This window comes from Perognathus longimembris, chromosome 9 (assembly GCF_023159225.1).
Source record: "Perognathus longimembris pacificus isolate PPM17 chromosome 9, ASM2315922v1, whole genome shotgun sequence".
In the NCBI taxonomy this organism is placed as follows: Eukaryota; Metazoa; Chordata; class Mammalia; order Rodentia; family Heteromyidae; genus Perognathus; species Perognathus longimembris.
In genome coordinates, this window is record NC_063169.1 from 32,686,330 (window position 1) to 32,714,188 (window position 27,859).

Consider the following 27,859-nt stretch of genomic DNA (forward strand, 5'->3'; position numbering starts at 1 on the left):
AATAAGTAGACATATGTTTAGCTAACTTCAACATGGAGATACGTTATATGTATGTACTATATAACAGCATATATGTGCATAGGTATTACCTATAGGCACATATATAACAACTTTTGGCTTATTGTTGTAAGCTTGAACTATCTTTAATTTTCAAAGCAATTCATCTTTTTTTATTTTCTTATCTTTTCCATTATATTCATGACATCATTTTAGTACTTTCATCCCTTTCATTCAGTAAACGCCTTCAGATGTGTTTATAAAGTATTATTACTAATTTGTAAGATTTCTGTCATTTTGATTTTCTAGAATGGAAGTTAAAATATTACCTTTAACGTTTTACTTTTACTTTCTAAAACTTACTGTTTTTGTAGTAGAAATATTGTGCTGAGTCTGTCAACAATATTAAACTGACTGTATCATGTTAGAATGTTTTGCTATGAAATATATTAAAACATACTTTTATGGCAGTTTCTTTTGCATGTGTGGTAACTCTCCTCCTCCATTTCTATATTTTAAAGGCCCCAATGGTTGGGTGTTTGTTTATTTAACATCACTGAAGTATGATGAATGGGCTGTGATTGGTTGAAGGCAGGACAATTTTCCTAATGGGATTTTTACATACCTCTTTCTTTTAGTGACATTCCCCGGATTCCTGAGAGCTCTCATCCTCCACTGGAATCCAGTGAGTATAGCATTCCTTTGTATTTATAAAATACATTTGAACTAAATTGGAAATAAAGAACTACCATTTCCTTCCATTGTCTGATATAAACAGATATTTCTATGTAGTACTGCTGTATTCACTAATTGCAAACGTTAGCCAGGCACTCGTGGCTCACTCCTGTTATCTGTAAACTACTCAGGAAGCTGATATCTGAGCATTGCTCTTTAAAGCCAGCCTGGACACAAAAGTCTGTGCAATTCTTATCTCCAACTAAGTAGCACAAAGCCAGAAGTAGAAGTATGGTTCAAGAGGTAGAAGACCAGTCTATAGCAAAGAAGCCAAGTGAGAATGTGATGCCAACCCAATTACTAGCACTGGGAAAGAGCTGGTAAAGGGCTGACATTGTCCAAAAAGAAATGTAGTCTTCACCTGACTTACATAACTGCAACCCCTCTATATATTGCCTTTATGATAACAATAAAAACATAAGAAAAAGTATATGCATATAAGTTATATGTATCAGCCATTGCAAGCATTCTACTTTACTAAGGTTTTTCCTATTACTTTTTTTTTTTTTTTGCCATTTTTATGATTGGAACATAAAAGTCTTTGGTTTTTTTATTTTTTGGAACATAAAAGTCTTTAGACCACACCTTTTGCGTTTTATCTATGTGGACACACTCTGAGCTGAACAATACCAATACTAGTTATGTTTTCTGTACTTAATTAGATATTGGATTTTTCAGTTTGAGAAACATCTCAGTCCAATGATCAGCCTAATAAATAGATATACTAGCACATTTTCATAATTCTACTGCTAATTAGTGTCAGGTAAGATAAAGAAGCCAGTGTGAAGGTAAATGGAAATTCACTGTGTGGTATACTGGGTACCCTGGTGGGCCTCGAACCCACAACAGTAGTCACCAGCACTCAGTCAATAGGGCTAGAAGTCTTTATTTAGCAGTGCACAGCATCTGCTCACCACCAGAAGGATGGTGACAAAGTGCTCTGGGGCCAAGTAGGGCTGGACTTTTAAAGGCAAAAATCACATGTACCACATGCAGGTGGTTCTGGGTTAAGAATCACATGTACCACATGCAGGTGATAGTGCATGTGGTAGCAAACAGATACATAGAAGCAGAATTGTCAGTGATCACAGATAATAATTCCAGTAAAACTATTGAAAATAAAGCAATGAACCATTTAAGCAATCAAAATACTCTTTCTTTCTTTAATTCTTGGTTCTTCTGGGTGTAACTGGTATTTACTGAGTATCCATTTAACTTCTTTAAAACATGCACATGGAGTAACAATTATGCTTAATCTCTCTCCTTCCTTTCTTTTGCAAGGGTCAAGCAGCTCTAGGTCAAACTGCTTTGGGACTCCTGTTTTTCTCCTTAGGTTTGCCCCCTCCCTAGGCCCACTACCTTGTCTAAGGTAGTTTCTAGGGACCCCAAAAAAGGGGTTTCCCTACCCCTTTCATTTGGCTTCCACACTGAAGTTAAATGTATCAAGATTTGAGAGAAGGGAAATTGAGGGAGCCAGTCTGATATATGTGGGTATATGTATATCAAAATGAAACCAATTGATACTGTTAAACAGTATGGGAAAAAATAAAATCAGGGTTAGATATTAGATAAATGATATGTATGCAGTAAAATGCAGATAAATAACAGAATTTTCACTGGTAATGTTTTATCATGGATTGTTGGTAAAATAACACTTGACCTTTACTCTAGTTTTCTTTTCTTGCTTTTGGTGCTAGTTGTAAGTCACCTCACTTTCTTTTTTAGTTTTTTCTGCTCCAGGCTGACACTTTACTACTTGAGCCACATCTCAACTTCTGGCTTTTTGCTAGTAAATTGGAAATAAGAGTCACTCAGATTTGCTTGTCCAGTCTTGTTTTGAACTCAGACCTCAGCCTCCTCAGTAGCTAGGATGACAGCTCTGAGCATGTGGCTTTGGCATGTATTCTATAATATAAAGTGAGTGAAATGTGAGTTAGGGGAAAATAAATCAATGATAGTGATTAGAAGTAAGAATACACAAGACTAAGATAAACAAGGACCAGAGACTAAGTTTACCATAGAAAAGGCATTAACACATCCTAAAGATGAGCTCTGATTTAACTTTGAGCTACCTAGGGATCAACATAAAGGTGGAAATGGAACTAGATATACATAAGTGGGTACTGACAAGATTAAAAGATAAACAGGACTGGCCTTAGTGGCTTACCTTAAACCCCAGCTACTCCGGAGGATGAGATCTCAGGATCTCAGTTAAGAAGATAGCATGGGGGGCTGGGAATATGGCCTAGTGGCAAGAGTGCTTGCCTCCTACACATGAAGCTCTCGGTTCGATTCCCCAGCACCACATATATGGAAAACGGCCAGAAGGGGCGCTGTGGCTCAGGTGGCAGAGTGCTAGCCTTGAGCGGGAAGAAGCCAGGGACAATGCTCAGGCCCTGAGTCCAAGGCCCAGGACTGGCAAAAAAAAAAAAAAAAAAAAAAAAAAAAAAAAAAAGAAGAAGAAGATAGCATGGGCAGCAGAATCTATGAGACTTATCTAATAAATTACTTAAAAAAAAAAAAGTTCAGGGACAAGGCTAAGCCCCAAGACAAAAGCCCAAGCACAGAAAATAAGTAAATGTATAAATAAATTATTTTCATATTAGAAGCAAACTTTACTAGAAAAATTATTGTTTCTTTTGTGAGACTTGAGGAGCAATTATCCTAAAGATATATGATAAAATTAAAGAAAGGTTTTGTTTATCTCGTCTTTGGACTGTGTTGTTGTAGGAGGAGGTTCAGGGGAGGCTCAGAAATGGAGGGACAAAGGGTGAACAATGCAGCAGTAGTACTCACTAGACACTAAGTGGAAAATCAACTGCACCATTTGTGTGCTGGGACAGAAGGGAAAACTGGGAAAGAGTGAATATACTTATCACTTTACTTATGAAATGTTATCTCCTCTGTACAATCGCCTTAATAATAACAATAAAAAATTTAAAAACACACAGTCAAAAAGTGTTTTATAGCATGGAATTTATGTAGTCCAATATTAAGTTCAATATCGAGGAAGGAAGGATAAGGCGGGAGGGGGAAAGGGAGATGAATGAACCATGGCATACTCTCAGGCAGTATCCACAGATATATTTCTGAATGTATCATTAGTTATTTTCTGTTAAGAAGGGTTTTATGTTCAACATTATGCTTAAGTGTTAACTGAATTCTACACACATTCTCTACTGCTGAATGCATCAAGAAATATACACTGTAATAGTAAAAGGAGTCACCTGTTAATTAAAGGAGGAGCCATCCCCCTCCATATTGATGTGAAAAAGGTTACTTGCAGGAGCAGAACTAGCCTGCAGAAGAGTTTAAGAGATCTATTTGTATGATAAATTTGCTTTTAAAATAATAATGAAATGTAAAGTTAGATATGGCTCAAATTTTCCTAGTAAGGACAATTAATAAAACATTATTCATTAGCCACATAATATTCTAGGCACCATCTTCCTGTCTTCCTGGTCTGTGTGTGGTGTGTGTGTGTGTGTGTGTGTGTGTGTGTGTGTGTGTGTGTGTACCATTACTGGGTCTTGAACTTAGGGCTTGGGCACCATTCTTGATTTTTCTTACTCACAGCTGGTGCTCTGCCACTTAAACCATACCACCACTTCTAATGTTTTAGTGGTTGGACTTTTTTTCCCAGGCTGGATTTGAACCATGCTCCTCAGACCTCAAAGCCTTCTTCATAACTAGGATAACAAGTGTGAGCCAGCAGCACATGGCTTTCCTGGTCATTAATGTACATCTATGTGTGAACTTAAACAAGCATAAGTGGTGCAATCCCCTCTAGCCATGTAGATCACTACTTCCAATTGGAAACAAATGAAACACAGCATCTTATTATAGGGTTTAAAAATACCTTTAAAAAATTGTCCAAAGAAGACCTGCTATACCTATCCCTTTAAAGTAGATCCTATTACCCCTCGATTATTGTCTAGTATGAATGATGACTTTATAGGAATAACCAGAGTTTTTATGGTTTTGTAAAATACAATTTTTTTTCTCATTGTAGGTTCCAGTTCCTTTGAATCTCAGAAGATGGAAAGGCCTTCTATTTCTGTGATTTCTCCAACAAGTCCTGGAGCTCTAAAAGATGCCCCACAAGTCTTACCAGGGCAGCTCTCTGTATGTACTGTTTTGTACTTGCTGGAGCACATTCCTGTTTTCTTACTGAGTGTCTTCTAGTAGCTCACAAGGAAAACATAATCATTTGACACCATACTGTTCTGCAAGAATTGTTTTTTACATTTCTTCAGCTACTTCATTATTCATGTATATATAAATTTTATTGCATGCCTTCAGGTTACCAAATGCTCTAAAAATATTAAATGATGACCTTTGTAATATGTTCAGTCTTTTGGATCAAAGGATGTGATTATTTAACATGTAATTGACTTAGGGAGTCACATTCAATCTGCTTAACCACTTGCTGAGCTAAGAGGCTGAGAAGCTTAAATATCAAATAATCTGCCTAGCTCCCTAAGGAGTTGGTTGCAGAAATAATATGTAGGGCATGTCTGTAAGGCACTCACTCACCATGGCTTTATTACAGAAAGCTTGAGAAAAAACAATTGTGGTTAATTATCATGAACAACTTTGAACAATTTTGAACATAGATTAAAACAGGACTTGGAAGATGTATGAATAACTAAAAATTGCTTCTCATTCTTCTAAAAAGAAATTTAATTTTTTCTTTTGATGATGCACGTTTCTTTTCTTTTCTTTTCTTTTCTTTTCTTTTCTTTTCTTTTCTTTTCTTTTCTTTTTCTGTCAGTCATGGGGCTTGAACTCAGGGCCTGGGCACTGTCCCTGAGCTTTTGTGCTTAAGGCTAACCACTTGGAGTCATAGCACCACTTCTGGCTTCCTGGTGGTTAATTGGAGATAAGAGTCTCATGGACTTTCCTGCCTGGGCTGGTTTTGAACTGTGGTCCTCTGATCTCAGCCTCCTGAGTAGCTAGAGTTGCAGGTGTGAGTCACCAGCACCCAGCTAATACATGCATTTTTAAGTCTACCTTTGTTACTCTGGCTCTTGGTTTTTGTAAGTCAAAAATGTATATGGAAGCTGTTGTTTTATTTGATTTTATCTCCTCCTACTAATAGTGCATCATATATCTTCGTATTACCAGTTATGTCTATCTGCCTTAACACTCTTTTTCTGGGTGTGTATAGAATCTTTCTTATTCTTCCCTAGTAATTTTAAGAGGATGGTAACCATTGTGTTCTTATAAAAAAAATTTCAGTGGGTTCAAACAAATCTGAATTCTTCTGTGTACACATGCACATGCCAGTATTGGGGCTGAACTCAGGACCTGGACAATATCCCTTACCTTTTTTGGTCAAGGCTGATGCTGTGTCCAGTTGAATCACAGCTCCACTACTAGCTGTTGATTAGTTAATTGTAGATAAGAGTTTCATGGACTTTTCTGACAGGGCTCACTTGGAATTACAATCCTTGATCTCAGCCTTCTGAGTAGCTAGGATTCTAAATGTGAGCCATCCACCCCGGGTAGATAGAACCAGATTTGTAACTGCCCTTTATTCTACCCTTAAAATTACTGTAGTTTTGTTTGTTATCATTGTTCTTAAATATGTTCCAACATATACCTATTATATATCAAATAATATATACACTAAAACACACATTAATCATGTACATTTTTATTTTATTTAACCATAAAATAAAAAAGTAACTTAAAGAATAAATGTTCATTTTCTCTGCCAGTACATGCACTGATGGGCTAATGTTTAATTCTTACTACTTTTATTATTTTATGTTGGTGTTCTATTTTCCCATTTTTCTTTGTCTAATTATCATGAAATCTTCATCATTAGGCATGTCATCTGGCCTTCATGTAGTTTGAAAGAGTTATGTGTTAGGCTGTCCTTTTTTGTCCTCTTCTTTCATAAAAATGAAAGGTGACAAGTTAATCAGTTTTTTAAAGTGAAGCTGGAGGCTGGCGGGTTATGACTGTAATCCTAGCAACTCTTGAGACTGAGATCTGAGGATCATGGTTCACAGCAAGCTTGAGCAGAAAAATCTGTGAGGCAGCTGGGTGTGGGTGGCCCTGGGCTGAAGTGGTGGAGGGCTGGCCTCAGGAAAAGCTAAAGAATAGCACCCAGGAGCCTAGTTCAGGTCCTAGGTCTAGCACCAATTAATTAATTTATTAAAAGTTAAATGGGAAAAATTCCAGTAAACATATCAAGTTGAAACATACTAATTATGTATTCTGATTTCTTCCAGTCCCTCATGCCTTAACTTACGTTACTGAATTTAACTAAATTGAAATGCTTAAAATATCTGTACAAAATACATTTTGATCCTCCCGTACATAAGATACTTAAAAATCCCCAACCACTCATTTTTAGTACATAAAAACAAGAATAGTGATTGCATTGTCCTCTGACTTGAACTGTTCCTAGATTTATTTCCATAATGTTGGATATCATGCTTCAGGATTGACACCTGGAAATCTTTTAAAGAGAAAAGTTAAACTTTCAAGTGGTTACCAGAAATTACATGTGAAATTCTATGTTACTGCAATTCACAGTGTCCTTCACTAAAAATAATGGTAATATTATTTTAGATATTAAGGCTTGTACCTCGTGATAGTTATAAATAATCATGTTTCTTCTTTGCTCCCAGGTGAGGCTGTGGTATGACAGAGTGGGGCACCAGCTGATCGTGAATGTTCTACAAGCAACAGATCTACCCCCTAGAGCAGATGGCCGGCCTAGAAATCCCTATGTAAAAATGTATTTTCTTCCAGATAGAAGGTAGTAAATAATTGGAGAAAAACATTTTTTAAACCTATGCAAATTGAAACAATAGAATTTTCTTTTATACCATGCATTTGCTAAATGTAATAAATTATTTTTCTCCTGGGGAATAAATGATGTCATTGCTGAAAAAATATATCCCCTGGAGTTCTTCATTTTATTTTATTTGATTTACTTTTTTTTCTGCCAGTAGTAGGGCTTGAACCTCGGGGGTCTTATACCTTGCTTGGCTTTTTCCAGTCAACTCCACTTCCACCTTTTTGCTAGTTGATTAGAAATGAGAGCCTCATTGGCTTGTCTGAGCAAGCTGGCTATAAACTACTGTCCACAGATCTCAGCCTCCCAAGTAGCTAGGTGTCCTGGCTCTCTGTTATTAATTTGAAAATATTCTGCCAACTTTAAATAACTGTCTCTCTGTCTACCTATATATCTATAATGGATAGTCACATCATTAAAAATGTATCTTTGCGTATGTCCCTAGAATCATAACTACTTTTTTACATTGTTTTTTTTCCAGACTTAGTTCTAGTAAAAGAGAATCCCGATGGTAATATTACATATAATTACAGTAGATGGCAGTATATTGTTATTTTTGCTAGTTCATTCATAGAACATCTTTATTTTTTCAGTGACAAAAGTAAAAGGAGGACCAAAACAGTAAAGAAAGTTCTAGAACCCAAATGGAACCAAACTTTCGTCTATTCGCATGTCCATCGTCGTGATTTTCGAGAACGGATGTTAGAAATAACTTTGTGGGATCAGCCTAGGGCACAAGAAGAAGAAAGCCAATTTCTTGGAGAGGTGCTGTATATGAGGAAGATTTAACTCAAATGTTTATTGATGCTTTGCAATATGTATCTGTTAGGAGTATTTTTATGTGTCATTTTATAAAAGGTGCTGGATTTCATTTGAGAATTGTCTTTTCAGATCCTTATAGAATTGGAGACAGCACTTTTAGATGATGAACCTCACTGGTACAAACTTCAGACCCATGATGAGTCTTCACTACCTCTGCCTCAGCCATCACCCTTCCTGCCCAGGAGACATCTTCATGGAGAAAACTCTAGCAAAAAGCTACAAAGTAGGTTGAGGTCATTAAGTATTTGCAATAATTTGAAGATTAACATTCAAAATACTTTTCAAATGTCTTATGAGATATCAGACTATTGGAAAATTTTTCATCTCTATAAAGACACTTGGCAGAAATATTTTCTTCATTTTCACAATACAGTTGTGTGTGTGTGTGTGTGTGTGTGTGTGTGTGTGTATAAATCATAGTACAGCTGGAAAGCAGAAAACTCTAGATAGTAATTTTTTAAGAAACTGAGTTGTCCATTTGTTAACAGATGGAGTCACTTGTGATGTTACTATTGATTGTGAGATATAATAAGGTCCTGTTAACCTTATAGTTATTAGAGATCTCTTCATGTTATTACTCATAGTTTTTGGAACATTTTAAAAATGTTTTAAAATTATCTGTAAGCATATTGATATTCTATTGTTGGTTAAGAACAAAGAAATTCTACCAATATGTAGGAATTTTTTTACTACTCCTTGTAAGTGAAATATTTATTTGTACTTACATGCCTAAAATATCTAGTAATTTTTAAGCCAGGCGCTGAGGCTCACACCTATAATCTTAGCTACTCGAGAGGCTTAGATCTGAGGATGGAGATTCAGTGTTAGCTCTGGAAAACAAATCCTTGAGACTTTTATGTCCTATTAACCTGAAAAAAGCCAGGAGTGAAGGTATGGCTAAAATTGTTGTGCTAAATACTTAAGCAGAAAAAGCCAAGCAGGTATTCAAGGCCCTGAATTCAAGCCCCAGTGTATATACACACACACATACACATATACCTTCCCCCCAACACACACATAACCAGTAATTTTTGAGTTGTTGGTAAATATCACATTTAACAACTGAAACTTATAATCTTCATTTTGGTAACTCTTAACCAAATTGTTTTTTTTTTAAATTTTTCACACAACTGGATATTACGTGTTAGTTGTTATCTGATCAATCATTTCCTCAAACTTTATTTTTAATACCATAGAATGGCTAATTTTAGAAGGGAAATGTGTCTTCTAGAGGGCCCTGATGCCTTGCTGGGATTGCTCCACTGAGCTTCAGTAAAGGGAAATCCTTTGGAGTCTTTCACTCAGCAGCATTCTTGAAAGGCAGAGGAAGGTTCCTTAGCTTCATTTATTCACTCTGCTAAAAGCTTTTAAGGTAGTATTTTAACTACAAAACACACTCAACAAAGTCATTTTTCCTGTAGCTCCTTTGTTTTTATATCTTCGGTATTGTAAAGAAGAAATTCTGAGAAAACATTATCCTTTGAGAACATACATCTATCTACCTATTTGTTTATATTTTTGTTTATTTATTTATTTTGTACCAGTACTAGGGCTTGAACTCACAGCCTCACACTCTTACTTGTCCATTTTCTTTTCAAGGCTGACACTTTGCCACTTGAGCCACCACTCCACTTCAGGCTTTGGGCTATTTGTTGGAGATAAGGGCCTCAGATCACAACCTGCTGAGTAACTAAGATTTCAGCCATGAGCTACCAGAACCTGGCAAACAACTCTTTCTTAAAATCTCAGTTCTGAGTTTCAGTTGTGTTGTTCTGTTCACAGTGTTTAGTAGTAATGTAATTAGCCTTAAGAAAAAAAAACAACACATATCTTTTACCACGCAGACACAGAGGTATCTGTTTGCCTTATTGTTGTGCAGGATCTCAGCGAATCAGTGATAGTGATATCTCAGATTATGAGGTTGATGATGGTATTGGAGTAGTTCCTCCAGGTGAGTGGATGTGAAGCGCATGGCTCTTTCCTGTGTATCACCTGCCATACTCCTTCCGGATACTGAGCTGGATTTCTGCAGCATAGAAACAAACAAACAAAAAAATCAGTATAATGTTATTCCATGGTGACTTGTGTGTCCAATTGTTGAAATGTTGAAAAAAACAAGTGAACTAGCATTTATTAACACCATCCCTGTTTGCTTCGTTTAATCAGGCTCTTCCTCAGAAGCAGCATTCATTAGTCAGGAAAAACGAATTCTAGATTTTATGATGCTCTGAGCATAAGTAAACATATGAATTTCATTTTGCAAGGATATGGTTGATTTTCTTAGTATCGAAATTCCATCCTCCCATGTTTTATATTGCATTTCTGTGATTTGTTCTCTTCTTTCGTTTCTGAAGATACTGTAACCAGCTGTGGAGTATACTGAGGAAGGTGCATGGCAGGGTTGGAAATTGCATGTGGCATGGCTGTCGCTTTCAATGCGTTTGTGATGTGCTAACCACTGACACTGCCTAGACTGTGTGTGTATATTTCTTTAAATGATAAACTGCTTCAAAAAGATTCAAAGTTAATTTGAAATGAACAATTTTGTCACTGTGTAGTGGGTAAGATCTGGGGGCATATTTTGAAGTTCAAACTTACATTTTCTATCTGAATTTAGTCAGAAAAATGTGTAAAATCAAGCACTAATGGTTAATCCTAAATAATTTCCTTTGGTTTATTAATAAAAGGAAATAAAATATCTAAATACAAATGGATTAAAGAGTCCTGTAAAAAAGAAACATGATTTATTAAAACCAGCTCACTTTATTAGTGTTTATATATATCCTCTTAACTTACATAATTATTCAAAAGAAGATGCACTTAATTTGAGGGAAATAATGGTTTTGATAAATTATCAATTTTGGAAAAATTGATTCTACATTAATGACCAAATTCACAATTTGATGTAGTGCATACAACTTCATTAGATATAGGAGAAAATTATAGATAATTCTATAAACTTAGTTGAATTTGCTGTCTATAATTTAGAGAAATTATGGTATTTAATCATGTATCAGAGTAGAATATATTTGGGTGTGTTGGCACATGCCTGCAATCCTAACTGTTCTGGAGGCAGAGGCAGAAGAATTGCCAAGATTGAGGCCCACTCAGGCAAATTTAGGAAGACACTATCTCACAAACACAATACCAACAAATGGGCTGTGGAATATGGACCAAGTGTGTATCACTTGTATAATTTGTTTCAGGGTTTGTGTTCAGTTCTCAGCACCACACATTCAAAGTAGCAAATAAAATATCGTTAAAGCAAAAGCTTAACATTATGAACATCTGTATATTTAGAGATCACACTTGGATATCAAAGCATAAGAGAAATATTTGAATAATACGGTATAGCATTTTCTATTTGTTTTTTTATTACATTTTTTTTTCTTTTTCTTTGTGCCGGTCGTGGAGCTTACACTCAGGGCCCAGGCACTGTCTTGGAGCTTTTTGGCTCAAGGCTACCACTCAACGACTTGAGCCATAACTCTACTTACGGCTAGGTGTTTTTTGTTTTCTTTTTTTCTGCTTAATTGGAGATATGAGTCTCACAGATTTTTCCTGGCCAGGCTGGCTTTGAACCATGATTCTCAGCTATCAGCCTCCTGAGTACCTAGGATTACTAGCTTTGAACCAGCTCAGCTGTTGTTTTTATTTCTGAAAGAACCACAGTGATTGCATATATTCCCAACAGAAACTTTCAGGATATAACAGCTTATTTTTTTTTATGAAATTGGAAAAAATGATTAAATTTAAATCCATGGTGTTCACATAGGAATTAGATTAATAGTATAGTAGATGGTAGATAAGATAGCTATTATATATAACAACATTCTTGACTATTAGGAATCACAAACTTATGCAAATTCTTCTATGGGTTGATCTTGCATTATATTCACCTAAAATTTTGTAGTTTTAATGATGAGACAAAGGATGTGCTGTCTAAATATATTTACTAACATGATTAATTTTTTTTCCTTTTTGGTTCTGAGATATCTGCTTTGAAGAGTTAAAATGAGTTATGAGATCTACTACAAATGGGATTAATTCTTTGTACCATGAAAGAACATGAAATTCTAAAACAATTCTGTGGTCTAATACTGAAATATTCTTATGAGAATGTTTGAAGCACAAATAATATGCTTCATCATCATATAGGAGCAATGCTTACATTGCCATTTGAAAAAACGTTTTTATTCTTCTATTTATCTTTTTTTTTTTGTCAATTGTAGGGCTGGAACTCAGGGTCTGGGCCCTTTCTCTGAGGTGTTTTTGTTTAAGGCTAGTACTCTAACACTTTTAGCCACATCTCCATGTCTGGCTCTTACGTGGTTAATTGGAGATAAAAGTCTCATGGACATTCCTGCCCATGTTGAATTCGAACCTCAATCCACAGATCTTAGCCTTCTGCGTATCTAGGATTACAGGCATGAGACACCAGCACCTAGATTTATTTTAGCATTATAAAATTCATTGGACCTACATTTTAATAGACTATTATATATTATACATATTTATATAATATATAAATCATAAATTAAAAATTATTATAGAAATGTCTCCTCATAGTCATGCAGTTTATTTGTATTTTTGAGTGATAATCCAATGATACACAGACACCGACATATAAAGCTATGTAACACAAATACTGTAGTGAAGTTACACAGTACTATGCCTTTTAAATAAAGAGAAATGATGACATATAGAGAAAATATGCAGTAAGGTAAAATGAAGCCAAAGGTTGTATTAATAAGCACAATATAATTTACTGTTAGAGATAGATTATAAAGATAACTTGTTCATTTTCTAACATACAGTGGGAAGAGAAAATTTATATAGATGAAATCCCTGGTTGGCCTGAAGAATCTCAAATGCTTAGTTCAAAAATGCTCTACCACAGCAAATCTTAAATATTTATTTTCATACCTTGACTTTTCTAAAATATGTTCCATATATTTTAATACTTTTTCTGGACAGATAAATATAGTAGGCTATGAATTTACATTTGATGAACTTTTTAAATATCTTTCTTAGAGTTTAAGTTCAGTCACAAAATTATGATGTTACATCAGTTTAACTGCTATGAGACTATTAGCTTTTAGAAATGAGGTTTTATGGCATTTAAAAAATCATACAAGACTTTCAAAGTGAAGATGAACAAAAAGTTGAGTTGCCTGGCTAAAGTACTGTTTCCATGGCCCATGTACATTTTGTACTGCTACTTCCTTTCACTACACATTATTATTTTATTTTCCTTGCACTAATAGAAAACAATGACCCCCATGAGAGCATTCAGCTACTGTACATTTGAGATCACTATTTTTATCTTAATCAAATTAGAGATGATAGAAAAGAAAACACCTGTATACTTCAAGGAGGACCATTATAATTTAGTTTTAATTGCACTTTTGTCAACTGCATTAGCTAAGTTATGCTACATTAACAAAACTACTAGAGAAATGTCCAGGGTACATGTGATGTTTTAGCAGTGTTAATTATTTTCTTTACATGTTGCCATAATCATCTTTACTCATACACTACTTACATTTGAAAATTTCAGTATTATCTATGGTTTTCAAAATTCACAATTTGTTATTTGTAATACTCAATTTCTTCTACTCTTCTTTTTTTTTTTTAAAGTAGTCTAGTGCTCTTTGCTTTTATACCTAGACTTTTGATAGGATATTTTTACTCTCAGTTTATTAGTGAATCTGTTTGCAGTTCATCTAAAATAACTTATCTTTAGAAGGAAAGTCAAATAAAGAACTTATTTAAATGTAAAAAGATACTAAGTTTCTAAGCATTGACTTGCATATTAGTGATAGTTCACAATCAACTGCTTGATGTATGTTGTTGAAAACTCACTAACTCATTTGTTCTTTCAGTTAAAACAGTGTCCTAAGTCACCATAACGTCTGAGTCATTAACTCTCATATTCATAGTCAGTATCTTCATAGTAGCTTGAAACAAAAGAGTAATTGTTCTTATGCATGTATATGTTACACTCTGTGTGGATATACATAATACTTTTGAAGACAAGGCTAACACTACTGATTGCCTGGCATTTAAGATTAATAGGTTGATGGCTGCTTCAATAGAATTTTGTTTTGTAATGTTTGCCTGATAGAAGAACCCTAACCTTTTTGTGTGTGCATATATATTCTTGTCAGTGGGCTATAGGTCTAGTGCTAGAGAAATTAAAGCAACCACCTTAACAGTGCCGGAACAGCAAAGAACCACCCATCACCGCTCACGCTCAGTATCTCCTCATCGCGGTGAAGATCAGGGAAGACCGCGTTCACGTTTACCAAATGTGCCATTACAGAGGTAGGCATTCAAAGACTCTGTGTGAATTGCCATAAGAATAAAGATGCAATAAAATAATGATTATGTCAATCAAGTTTGTTTACTTGGAATCATTTGTAGCAAAGCACTTATTCACCCAACCCATACAATACTTTGTTCTTTAGTTTTAAGAAATTCTCTAGAAGATGGAGAATATTTATATTCCAAGCAAAGCATTGAATAACTATCTTGTAATCTGCTTGCAAGTTTACATACCTCTTGGGGGAAGTCTGACAGTAATGAAGTAGAACTATGGAGGAAAATGGCAAAGAGGGAAAGCTTGAAGGAGAATGTATTTGAAGATTTAGTATTATATAGGTGGAGAAGTTTCAGTGCAGGAAAAATTGACTAAAACATATGTATTATTCTATCTTATCTTCTGTGCAACAACAGTAGTAGTTATGAGAATGATAATTACTTCTATCTTTTGGTTGTGATGTAAAGGTAAAGTATGCACATTGCATATTCTTAAAAATAATTGACTAAAATAAGTATGTAAAAGGCGAAAGATTTAGACGATCTGAAGAGATAAGGAAATGGAAGGACTTGGAAAAAAATTATACTAAGTGAAGTGAGCCAGACCCAAAGAAACATGGACTCTATGGTCTCCCTCATAGGGAATAATTAGCACATTTTTAGGCAAGTCACAGCAGAGGGTCACAAGAGCCCAATAGCTGTACCCTTATGAACACATAAGATGATGCTAAGTGAAATGAACTCCAGGATATGGAAACAATTGTTCTATCATTGTTGCAACTACTTTCAATGTGCTATGTGTAACTGTAGCTTCTATTATTGATGATCTTCTTGTATCCCCTTCCTGTGATTGTACCTGCACTGTCTCTGTATCTTATCTGAGTGCGTTGGAAACCATGTATACTGGTATTAGAACTCGGAAACTGAAAGGGAATACTAAAATCGAGAGACATAGGGTAAAAAAAAAGACAAACAACTACAAAAGCAATACTTGCATACTGTTTGGTGTAAATGAACTGAACAACTCATGGAGGGGGGGAAGGAAAAGGGGAAGAGGAGGAGGAGGGGGGAATGAGGGATGAGGTAACAAGCAGTACAAGAAATGTATCCAATGCCTAACGTATGAAACTGTAACCTCTATGTACATCAGTCTGACAATAAAAATTTAAAAAAAATAAAAACAAAAAAAAGTATGTAAGCTGAGTAATGGGGGCTTATAACTTTAATTCTAGCCATTCAGAAGGCTAAGATCTGAGGATGGCAGTTCAAAGCCAGCCCAGGCAGGAAATATTGTGAGACTCTTTAGCTGCAGTTAACAACCAAAGAGCCAAAAGTGATATTATGGCTCAAGTGGTAGAATGCTAGCTTTGAGCAAAAATGCCAAGCAAGAGAAAGACACCCTGAGTGTTAGCCTTAGTATTGGCACAAAAATAAAACTAAAAAAAAAGAAAGAAAGAAAGAAAGAAAGAAAGAAAGAAAATAGGTTTGAGAATAATATCAACACTGTTTAAACCACATTATTTGTTTGTGAATTCTTGTCCATTTATTTTCCTTAATCTGTTTAACAGATTAATCTGTGTAACTACAGGAGTTGGTATGCTTTTGACGCATGGATATTTTTGTAATCAATTTTAGGAGCTTAGATGAAATTCATCCAACCAGAAGGTCACGCTCTCCAACCAGACACCATGATGCCTCCCGAAGTACCACTGACCACAGAGCCAGAGACGTGGACAGTCAATATTTATCTGAACAAGACAGGTACTTGTCCACATTATTATCTTCACACTGTGAGTTTTTCTTTCTTCTAATTTGATGCACACAGATACTGTGGCATAGTAAATTAAAAATTATTGCATAATTCAACCCCAAACTTCACTCTGGAAATGTTTAAGACATTCTAACATAAATGTAACTCTAGAAATTAATGGACCAAAATTATACTGTTTTTTAAAATCATGCTTTATATTTAGCCAGTTGCAAAGACACAGTTGTTGACTTAGATTTTGACCTAAATTATACAATGAGCAATTTTTAAGTATTATTCTTGTAGGAGTCATTTTGTTTGGGATGCTATTTTTTGCAATTATAAAATTACTTTACTTATATAGTGAAAGCATTTTGAATATGGGTTATCTGTAAGGCAGCAGATATTGTGGATTTTCTGAGATAAATTTAATCATACAATATTTGTGATAAATCACTTTTAAAATAAAATGTCTTTCTGTCAATGTCTGTAATATATAGGATACTAAGATTCTGTCTTATGTAAATATGACTTTAGTTCTAAAGACTTACTGCAGCTTTTCATCATGAACCTGTTGTTGGGCCAAGTCTTACAAGCATGTGCTTGTATTGTGAGGCTGACCAGAAGCTCAGGGGCTGGTTTAAAGTTTCCCAAGATTCAGTATGAGGTGAATGTTCTCTTCTGTCCTTTTGTTTGGTTTTGTTTTTGTTTTTGTTGCCAGTCCTGAGGCTTGAACTCAGGGCCTGAGCACTGTCCCTGGCTTAGTTTGCTCAAGGCTAGCACTCTGCCACTTGAACCACAGCGCCACTTCCGGCCTTTTCTATACATGTGGTGCTGTGGAATCGAACCCGGATGTGTGCGAGGCGAGCACTTTACCACTAGGCCATATTCCCAGCCCCTCTTCTGGCGTTTTGAAGTGGAGATAGTTACTATGAGATAGAGGGAAATGATAGTGATACTGACTGGAATCAAGGACACTTCCCAGGTTGACTTCCTCAACTACCTCATTGACTGGGATGTGGGCCATGACCTCCAGGAGGGTATTAAAGTTGGACACTGCGACAGGAACCTGCTCTAAAGAATAGGGTTCTAGACTGCTCAGGTGAGCTTAACTGAGTGAGGGCCACTTTGTCACATTCATTCGGGTCTCTGAATTTTAGTGGGGCTGGTTAACAAGGCTTATCAATTATAGTGAATATAACTCGTACATAGAAAAGGCATAATTTTAGTATAAAAATCCTAATCACATTCATTCCTACTTGATCAAGAAAAAAGTATAATATGCTATTGAATTCTCAATGGCTATAAAACACAAGAATTATCATGAATTAATTTGCTATAAATTTAAAAAAAAGCTTTTGGAGTTCCAGTTAATATCAGAAAGGCCAAACGTATTGTTTTAAGTATTCACATATTCCTTGTACCTTCTGGGGAAAGCTTAATTTTATTTTGAGTTTATGTTCTACAAAATGATTTTCAAACAGGCTAGCAAATCAGCAGCAGTACCTAGGACTTCAGCCACAACGTTTGTACTTTATTGTTTAAATTTTTTAAATGCTCTCATGTTTATTTTTTTAACCTCTCAAGCAAATATGTTAGTGCAGACAATCTGGTTTCTACCCTTTTCATGTTTTCATTGGCATACCACTGGCATAACCCATGTCATTTAATACCTCATAATTTATCTGTTTCACTCACCACCCATCCTGTCTGTGCAGTGAGCTTCTTATGCTGCCCAGAGCAAAACGAGGACGAAGTGCAGAATGCCTACATACTACAAGGTAATTACAGGGATTTGGTAATGGTAACTATGTGTGATGACGCTCTTTCCATTCTCCTATTCTGTCTTTTTTTCAGTAGTATCATAACAAGTAGAAATTTACCAAGTATTCAAAAATTGTTTTACCTTATATGAAGGTTATGAAAACATTTCCAAATATATTTCAGTTCTAATATAGACAGACTACTTGGCTATCTAAAATTTAAAAACTGGTAAGCCTGTGTGAAACTGTTTTCACGTTCAGAAACCCGGGTACAGGTGTCCAAAATTGCAGTTCCAGACACTCACTCTGAGCACTTCCTGCTCCTCCTAGCACACATATCACCTGTCTAGTCACCAGTTCTGATCTGTGCATGGCAGTCTTACTGTTTTCATGATTGTAATTTCATTGTTTTAGCCTTTTGTTGCTATTATTTTCCTTTTGGAATGTACTGTTATGTTATTCATATCTTATTTGCTTATATTAAAATGTTGCCAGTGCATTTTTAATGCTGGAGCTTCTGCTTTCTTCTTGTTTAAAGATGTTTAACTTCTTAACTCACCAAGCCCCTGTCAGATTAGAAATAACACATTACAAAATTTCCCTTAAACACATGAGTAACTATGCTTTTTATTCAGATTAGCAAAAAAAGGATCTAGTGGTCTCCTCAAAATTAGAGTTTAAAGCTTGACATTTTATGATAGTCTCATTCAATCTTGAATTTCATATCTGAAGAACAATTTCTTACAGAATATTCACTTTAAAGTCTAAAATTACCCTAGTGATAATTACTGCAATGTTTATTTGTTCATCACAGGGAAGAAAGATGAAGAAATATTAGCCAATAGATGAAAACATAAATTAAAAATATTGTAAAAAAATCACTCAATTCAGATGCCATGCTATTTAGGGTTCTTATTAGCTCTTCTAGGCAATCACTTTGTCAATAGACATTGTTTAGTAATTCTGAATGTTTTAACCTACATTTGCTACAAACAAAATAGACACAAGCATAGGCACACAGGCACACACACTCTGCGTTTATTAATGTGCCTGTCTGCATCCAGTGTCTATTTCTAGGCTACATACCTTAGTAGTCTAAATAGAGTAGATCCATTCATTCTTCCATTTCCTTATTTTGTACCAATATTTGTGAAGGCAGAATTTTATGCAGTCTTACTCTGAATGTGGACATTTTACTAATACTTCTGAAATCCATTTGAATTGGTTTCCTGACTCAGATGAGTATACAACTGAGACAGATCAATCCCTGGGGCTGTGCATGCAACAACAACAACAAAAAGACAATAAATGGAAGTAGAACTAGATAGAGGGGCAGAGCCAAATGTGTCTCTTAGTGTTTTCATTTTCTATCTCCTTTCTGATATTTTTATAACAGTAATTGTCCCATTTATTTTTGACTGCCAAATACATTTTTAGTACAACTACCCATAAGTGCAACAACTGCATTTTTAGTCTTCAGTTTTCAAACATTTCTAATTTATTTGTTTTTCTATAAAGACAGAAAACATAAATTCAAATATATCTACTTTTATGTATATACAATGTTTTCTGTATCTGCTTTAATGCATTTATAAACAGTTTTCATCAGTATAATAAAATATGCAAGCATAAATAAGCATATATATGGATAGAAAAATAATTGGCTTGTTTTCATATAAATTACAGAAATTTATTATCAGTGTAGCTTTTATGGTTAAATATTCACCAAAGCTTTAAAAATATATCATTAACATGTTTACTTGGGATTTTTAAGTATAAATAATAAATTAAAAATTCATTTAAAATCTGAGGATTTTCTACCTTCCAATAAATCTATGTAAAAATTTTATGACATAATATTATATAATATTGCATAATATTATATAATATTTTATGACATAATATTATTTTATGACATAATATTACTCTTTAGTGTACCTTATCTCAGTTTTCTGAGAATAGTGTATTATGAATATTACTTTCTTCATTTTATACATGAGGAAACAATTCTAAGAAAATTTAATTTGATCAAATCACAATAAAGATTCAAATTCAAATCTACTTCATATTTCCCAAAATAAGTAGGTTTTCCAAAACTATAATAGCTGGAAATTTTACAAACTAAAGTCTTCCCTGCTATGGCTATTGAAGAAATCTAAAGTGCTTCATATTATTTAATCCACTTACCCAAAATTGTTAATCACAAAAAATATTTTAATAAAAATATTTTTCAGGAAATGATAACATACCAAAATACTGCAGCTCTCCTTTTTGTAGATATGTTATACATATTATCTCATTTACTCCACACAGTACCAATTAAGTAGTAATAGCTGCCATTGTGTATTTGTGAAAACAGAGTTAGAGTCTCGACCCAGAGTTTCCAGTTCATAGCCAATGGGTATCACTTGAGTGTTTATATAAGATTAGACAGTCAGTCTATACATTCCCCTTTCTTTTCCCATTTCATGTGGATCTCAATATTCCTGAAAAAGCATTTTTGAGGAAATTTCTTAGTCAATTTATGGCAACTTGTTACTAAAAGTGTTTGCCTAAGGATAGGGGTTGCAAAGAAGCTTCTACAAAACAGTCTGAATTTTTTCATTAACATCTTTTCCTCAGCATGTCATTCCAATGGGAATCTAGTACATTTTTATATTCTTGCTTTAAGGAAGCATTAGCATAAATGATCATTAGCTTAAATGTGATCAAACTAGGAGAATGTTTGATATTCTTCATATCTTGACAAATGCAGGTTCTCTTCCCTACTTCCATACTTCAGTGTAAACTAAAATAGATGATGGATTTTCATAATTAGTAAATTTGTAGAGCTTTTTTTAAATTATCAAGAAATTAACTGAATGGGCCTCGTTTACTGTTCATGATGCTAATTTTTATGGTGATTGATGTGGATCCACAAACTGATAAATAAAAAAATAACTTGCTCTTAAGTCATCACTTTGGGGTTCTTTTGTTCTTTCTCTCATTATATTAATTCAATCCCATGACCAGACCCATCAATTATTTGGATTTCCAACATTTATTCAGTCATATTTTACCTCTCAAACTACCCAAACTATTGATTTGTACTTATACATATGTTATTGTTTCTATAAAAGAAGATATTAAGTCAGATTCAAGCATTAAATTATAACATTTTAACAATTTACTAAATCTGGTTAGCAAGTATTTTTCTAATTAAGGTAATTAGATTATAATATTGAGTATTATGAAATCAGATGTATATGGTTTATATTTTACATTTTATCCTGCCTTCAAACAATTATTGAGGCTCTTCAAAGGTCTATCTACCTTGCTTCATAGGTTTCTTAGATTTTTACCATTGTAGTGAAACTTGCTTCATGTGTATTTTTCTGTTTCCTGTGTGTTTTTATTGCCACGTTCCAGACATCTTGTTAAACACTATAAATCATTACCACCCAAGATGCCTTTATTACAGAACGGCTCTCATTGGGATGTCTACAGGTAAGAGCCACTCTGTGAGCCCATTGTAAACAAATCCCTAATCCCCACCCTAACAAAATTGGAAGTTTATATATATTTTTTCTTTAGAAATTACAGAGACATTAAATTAACGTTACCCAAATTTTATCTTTATTACAAAACTTGCTAATTGTAGAACTAATCTCACTCATATGTCTCCCTTCTAGTTGTTTTTTCTTTATTTGTCATTATACATGTTTGTTTAATTATGGAAATTAATTTTATTTTATTTGTGTATGGTTTTAATTTGTGAAGCTCCATTCTGCCTGCACATGCTAAGACCAAATCAGTGACTAGACAGGACCTTTCCTTTCATCATGAGTACTTTAACTCAAGAATATTGAGATTAATTGACGAAATACTGCTTAGGTAAGAACACCGGAAGTGTGATCTTTCTCCTCTCTTATCTGGTGTTGTGAGCCAAAACAACTGAGCTGTAAAATTATTTCATCTCTGATGTCCTTCATTTTGTTTTGGTGTAGCATTGTTCTTGGTAATAAATTCTTAGGAATTTTGTTTTACTTCTACCTGTATCTAGTTTTGTTTTTTTTTGGTTTGTTTTTCCCATAAGTAGATGTGACTTAAGTGTCATATTTCAGAGATCCTTTGAAAGAAATTATGCAAAGCAATATAAGCATAATATTTGTTTAGCTCCATCTTCTAAACAAAACTTTACACTTGTCATCCTGTCAACTCTCTTTTATGAATTGAATCACAGTGATTCTACCTTTTATGTAAAGAGATCATTATTTTATGCTTTACTCTCTAACATGGTCTTCCTTTCTTTGTTTTCTTTGTCTTTCTACCACTGGATGCAATGCACTGGCACTAGTGAACTACAGCCCTCACTTGACAGGGCTAGGAGTGCTAGTACTAACTGCTTGAGACCAGATACTAGTTTGCATTCACCAGAACGAGAAAGGTATCAAATAAAGACTTTCTTAATTTTTTAATCATTTGTGCTAGTGATTTTTTTGATCATTTTGTTTCATGTGAGTCTTGCAGATTTATTCATTCATGTTCACTTGGCCAATTGTCTACATTTTCTCTACCTTGATAAACATGTGTGTTTGAGATATGTGCATGTGATATATCCAGAGTGCACATGCACATAGCTCCATGAATGTTGTCAATGGTTTGATGTAATTTGTAATTGCTTCTGGCTGCTGCTTTCCCTCTTCTGTTCCTGTGGAGTCCTTTTATTTATGTACTACTCAGGGAACCTTCAGTATGCTGATAATATTATAAGGTCCAGTGAATTACCTACAGGAGAGGATAACCTTCCTAGTAGTATTTATATACTTGACAACAATCATCCATAAACAAATAATATTTCACCTAGGCATTTGTAGCCAATTTTTAATTCAACTTTTTGGAATATTTAAATGTTCTGCATTAAAATCATTTTGACAAAAAGGATGTGGTAAGTAGAGATTTCCTGAGGCCTTACAAGAATGAATACATTAGATACCCACATAATTTTTGCTGAAAATTTTTAGATGGCAGATTGGTAAATCTGACTTTAATTCATATGGCTATTTGGAAAAAGTTTGCGCTGTTTCTAATTGTAAGCATTTAATCTTTGCATTGTATCTCAACTTTCTAACCCAATGAACTCAGTTATTACTGACTTTTTTTTTAATCACCATCCCTTTATTTAAGTTAAAAGTCATTAAGTTATTCAGGGGAATTTGCAAACTGCTGCTGTACAAATTGTCACATCTGTAATCCTAACTACTCAGGAGGCTGTGATCTGAAGATCTAACTAGCCAGAGCTGAAAAGTTTGTGAGAAATTTAGTTTTAACTAAGCAGTAAATTGGTGATTTTTTTTTTGCCTGAAGTGGTAGGGCCCAAGTGGTAGAGTGCTAGCTTTGAACAAAAAAGCCAACCGAAAGATGGAGGCTCTGAGTATACTCAAAAGGAAAGAAGAATGAGAGAAAGAGAAGGGGGAAGGAAGGAAGGAAGGAAGGAAGGAAGGGAGGAAGAGAGGGAGGGAGGGAGGGACGGAGGGAGGGAGGGAGGGAGGAAGGAAGGAAGGAGAGAGAGAGAGAAAGGAAGGAAGGAAAGAAGGGATGGAAGATGGAAGGAAAGAAGAATGAAGGTAAAAGAAAAGAAGAGAAACAAAAAATAACTTAAGCTACAGATGTATTTTACAATTGGCTAGTAGCTGTATTAAAAGGTAATTTGTGTGTGTGTGTGTGTGTGTGTGTGTGTGTGTGTGTGTGGCACAAGGAATTAAACTATGGCCTCAGGCATGCTAGACAAGACCTTTGTCACTGGAGCTCTAAATTTTGAAAGTTTGAATCCTTATAACAAGTGTATCAAAAAGTTTTTGTATGACCATGTCACTATTATGAAAATATTAGCAAGGTAACAAGCATTCCTTTATGGCTACTAAGTCATACATCATATATATATATATGTATATATATATACATATATATACACATATATATATATATATATATATATATATATATATTTCCCTGGAACTAGCTAGCCACAATAATTATACAGGTGACTGTCCAGTTCAGGTGAGCATATATACCTCCGACTATAGGAAAAATGCATGGAAAACTTTATTCACTATATGCATCAAATAAAACTATGTTTTTTATTTAAAAGGACATAGAGATTGGCGTTACTAATGATCCCCAAATTAGTGAGATTATTTGGTTGCTAGTAAGAAAATGAAGTGAGGTAAGTTTTCACCAACTAGGGTAAAGCCAATACTTAGTGATTTTGAAGATGGGAGACTATAAAATCCCATTTGATGGTGCTGTGGCTCAAGTGGCAGAGGGCTATCCTTGAACAAAAAGAAGCCAGGGACAGTGCTCAGGCCCTGAGTCCAAGGCCCAGAACTGGCCAAAAAAAAAAAAAAATAGAACAAATAAATCTGATTAGCCAATGTGTAACAGGATTGGACAGTTCTCAACAGATAAATTACAAATTGCTTATAAATAACAATTGTTATACTATTAAAAAAAATAAAATCCCATTTGAACACATACATAAGAAAAGCTGAGAAAGATAATGGTGAGTGGGATCTTTGTAAATTTCATCTGAGCTCTCTGTCAAGATGTGTAGCGGTAAAGAAGTGAGAGACAGGGGAGACTCAAAATGATTCATTTCTGTGGTCAATCATAGGATGGTTATACCAATATTTAATATATGTATAGTAAATAAAATGGCAAAGAAGTCTTACAAAATACCTTACAAACTACCTTTATAAAATTATATTTAGTACCAGGCCTTCAAACTTGGGGCCTTGTGCTTGGTAGTTCATGTGTATCACTTGAGCAATGTCTTCAATACTTTAAATACTTTTCTAATATTGTTTTGAGTTTTTCATTGGGCTGATCTGGATTGTGATCCCCAGACAGTCTTCTCCAGAGATATTGGGATTATAGCATACTACATGATGCCCAGTTTATTTTTGAGGAAACATTCCTGACCATTTTCCAGGGCTGGCCTTGAACTGCACGCGTTCTATCTCTGCTAATTTGCAGGGATTCAAGGTTTAACTTCCTATCCTTAGACAACAGCCTTATTTCCAGAGCTTCATGAAATCCTATGTGAAGAGTCCATGGTTTGATAATTCTGACTATTTTCCTAATATATGCATGTTGTTAAGCCATCCTAAAAAATTTTTATAGCCAATCATGTTGCATTAACACAAGGAGGAAGCTGTCAAGACATTCTCAGTATCTGACTTCACTGATGATTCAAAAAATTGAGGGCTGGGGATCTGGCCTAGTGGCAAGAGTGCTTGTCTCGTATGCATGAAGCCCTGGGTTCAATTCCCCAGCACCACATATACAGAAAATGGCCAGAAGTGGCACTGTGGCTCAAGTGGCAGAGTGCTAACTTTGAGCAAAAATGAAACCAGGGACAGTGCTCAGGCCCTGAGTCCAAACTCCAGGACTGGCAAAAAAAAAAAAAAAAAAAAAAAAAAAATTGCAAAAATTGAAAAGATTTAAAAATTTATTCATTTTCCCAAAGAAGCTAGAAGTCCTTGAGTGTACCTTATCTGCTTTACTAGATGGTTCATCCCAGGTTAACAGAATGGTTTTGAGTTTTCATTATAATTTCTCACATAGAAGTTTTATTTCAGTGTCCAGCTCTTCTATTTTATTTTCTGATGCTTACATGAATAGGAAATTGGCTTACTTATGAATGACCATCATTAAGTAAATTATTCCCACTCAGTCACTCTTTTTAAGCCAAGAAATGTGGGATTTCTATATGAGATTATCTCTTAGGTGATCTACCTTGTGCCCCCAATCTCCTTCCACATGGAAACATGAGGCTTCAAAGCAAGGAAATTCCTACCTATAATTAAAGAACTCTAAATTGAATTGAAATACATATCATAAACCTTATTTCAGAGCATAAGTATCTGTGTCCATTGAAATAAGTGAAATATTATTTAAAATATATGGGAGACACATGTTTTAGGGGTCTAATATGAATAAGGGAATAAAAACTAAAACATATATTTGTATAATCCATAAACTCATTTGATTTGGTTTCTAATAAAATACTTAATTGTTTTTGACTCATGCTATTTATAGAATGAATGATTATAATATCTGTGCAGTTGCTTTTACAAATAATTAGGATGCTTTGCTATGTCCTACCAACAGATATGGATATGTTCCTGCATGTCATTCATTATACATTTAAGCATACAAATTCACTTTAAGATTTATCAGTGTTAGAGAGGAAAGTGGCATTTAACAATGTTTTAATTCATACAATGGCTTGTGAATTCTAATTCTTTCATGGCTCATCAGTGGCCACTTATTATCATCACTGTTAATCTCTTAAGTTCCTCATTGTTGTATTTTACCTAGCACTACTAAGTCCACATGCAGTCTTCTGTGCTTACTATGCATTTTAGTATTTTTAAAAAAAAATCTATTCAGCCTAGCACCAGAGGCTCATGCCTGTAATCTTAGCTGCTCAGGAGGCCGAGATCTGAAGGTAGCAGTTCAAAGCCAGCCCAAGCAGGAATGTCTGTGAGACTATTATCTCCAATTAACCATTAAAAAAAACCCAGAAATTGATTTTTGGTTCAAGTTGTAGAGCATTAAACTTGAGCAAAACAGCTCAGGGATAGTACTCAGTCCTTGAGTTCAAGCCATAGGACAGCACATACATGTATACACAAAATCTTTTCAGCAAACAGATATTCCTGTATTAATGAATTTAAAATAGTTAACATTAAAATACTAATTTAGTAATTTACTTCATTTGTAAGTAGCACAGTTTGTGCTGGTATGGAAAAGAAATCAAAAGACTAAAGTAGGTCAGTGTACTGATTAAAGTCTCTAGCATATCTTCCCCCCTCCCCCCTTAGGACATGAGAGTAGAAGTAGAAGTTGAACCTTTGCATATTTCCCAGTAAATGGAGGTCCTGGTGGCTCCTGCCTGTAAATCTTGCTACTCAGAGTGCTGAGATTTGAGGATGGAGATTCAAAGTCAGCTCAGGCCCCAAAGGCTTTCAGATTCTTATCTCCAATTAACCACAAAAAAGTCAAATGTATAACTGTGGCTCAAATTGGAGAGCACCAGCCTTGAGAAGAAAAAGCTAAATAATAGCACATAGACCATGACTTGAAGCCCTAATACCAACAGACACAAAAAGTAAATTAAAATTAATGGATGGAGAGAAAGATAAAAATCTCAATTTAGATCTTTTTATGTTATAGGGGAGTTACACATTATAAAATCACATAGACTATGCTTTTGAATTTGAAACTCACAATTCTGTGAGTTAAGAATTGACACACATAGTTCTCTAAGCATTCAGACAGTGAGACCAAAGGAGGTTATCCATAGGACTGAATCACAAGGTTCAAAAGCTGTTTGTATATGATTATGTAGAATAATATTTTTGAAATGAGATCATATGGAAACAAGGAAAAATTGATGTTTTTTATTTTTAGAACAAAAAATTGCATGTAAATTTATCCTTTGCTCTTCTTATCTAGAACATTGTGTGAAAAATGTATTTTCATACTGATACTGTATATCAGCATATTCAGAAGAACTGAGTATAAAGACATATGTATGCTAAAAATACGTGTTCAGTAATCTTTTTCTAATAGCTTGCCTTCAGAGTTGCTTGTTCTTCAATTTGTTCACCTTTC

General features: G+C 34.5%; 1 protein-coding gene across 1 annotated transcript in view; it reads left to right on the top strand.

Moving 5' to 3' along the window:
- Rims1 (regulating synaptic membrane exocytosis 1) overlaps positions 1–27,859 on the top strand; it is a 547,387-nt gene that overhangs the window by 375,643 nt on the left and 143,885 nt on the right. Inside the window, 12 exon segments of the mRNA XM_048353904.1 lie at positions 636–682; positions 4,745–4,857; positions 7,377–7,507; positions 8,140–8,311; positions 8,438–8,591; positions 10,248–10,319; positions 14,539–14,695; positions 16,325–16,450; positions 18,155–18,217; positions 21,608–21,685; positions 21,959–22,072; positions 22,536–22,625. Coding sequence (XP_048209861.1) covers positions 636–682; positions 4,745–4,857; positions 7,377–7,507; positions 8,140–8,311; positions 8,438–8,591; positions 10,248–10,319; positions 14,539–14,695; positions 16,325–16,450; positions 18,155–18,217; positions 21,608–21,685; positions 21,959–22,072; positions 22,536–22,625 — 1,317 coding nt within the window.